A 576-nucleotide genomic window follows, 5' to 3' on the forward strand; every position below is an offset into this window, starting at 1 on the left:
AGGAGGAGGGAGCGCGCGGAGGAGATCTGACCGTAATCTCGCTGCCAGCAGCGGGTGAAACGGGTGGAAGACACCGCTGAATCCACGGAGCGAATGTGTCGAAGATCCAACCTAGAACTAAGTTCACCGAGGAGTAAAACCGTGGAGACAGCGGGTCCAACAGAATGGAGGAAGCTGCGGAGAAACATCGGGTCTTTTTGAAGGAATAATCTCAGATTACGAAGAGGAACTGTCGAGTTGGAGAGAAAATGAGTTCAGGTTTGTTTGTTTCATTCAGCATCAGACGATGTTAGCTAGCTGTGGTTTCTAGGTAGTTGATGGATTTAACTTCTTAACAAGAACTTGTAAATGTGTTGTTTGTTTGTAGCTTAGCATGCTAACAGAAGCTAACGCTAAGGTGGACAAGATCTAGAAACTAAATATTAGATTAACAAAAAAGGTTGAATCATGTCATCTGGACTTCGTTTTTTGTTAAAAAAGAAACGTTTCGCCCCTCGTCCAAGAGGCTTCGTCAGTCTGAGGCCTAGCCTTTAACAAAAAAACGAAGTCCAGATGACATGATTCAACCTTTTTTGT

General features: G+C 43.9%; 1 protein-coding gene across 1 annotated transcript in view; it reads left to right on the forward strand.

Annotated features, from left to right (window-relative positions):
* The window catches only part of LOC119412878 (F-actin-monooxygenase MICAL3-like), an 8,726-nt gene continuing 8,150 nt past the window's right edge, over positions 1-576 (forward strand). Inside the window, exon 1 of the mRNA XM_037679914.1 lies at positions 1-258. Coding sequence (XP_037535842.1) covers positions 249-258 — 10 coding nt within the window. The 5' untranslated portion in view covers positions 1-248. The remainder of the gene's footprint in view (positions 259-576) is intronic.

This window comes from Nematolebias whitei, chromosome 7 (genome assembly GCF_014905685.2).
Source record: "Nematolebias whitei isolate Nwh7 chromosome 7, NemWhi1, whole genome shotgun sequence".
Classification (NCBI taxonomy): Eukaryota; Metazoa; Chordata; class Actinopteri; order Cyprinodontiformes; family Rivulidae; genus Nematolebias; species Nematolebias whitei.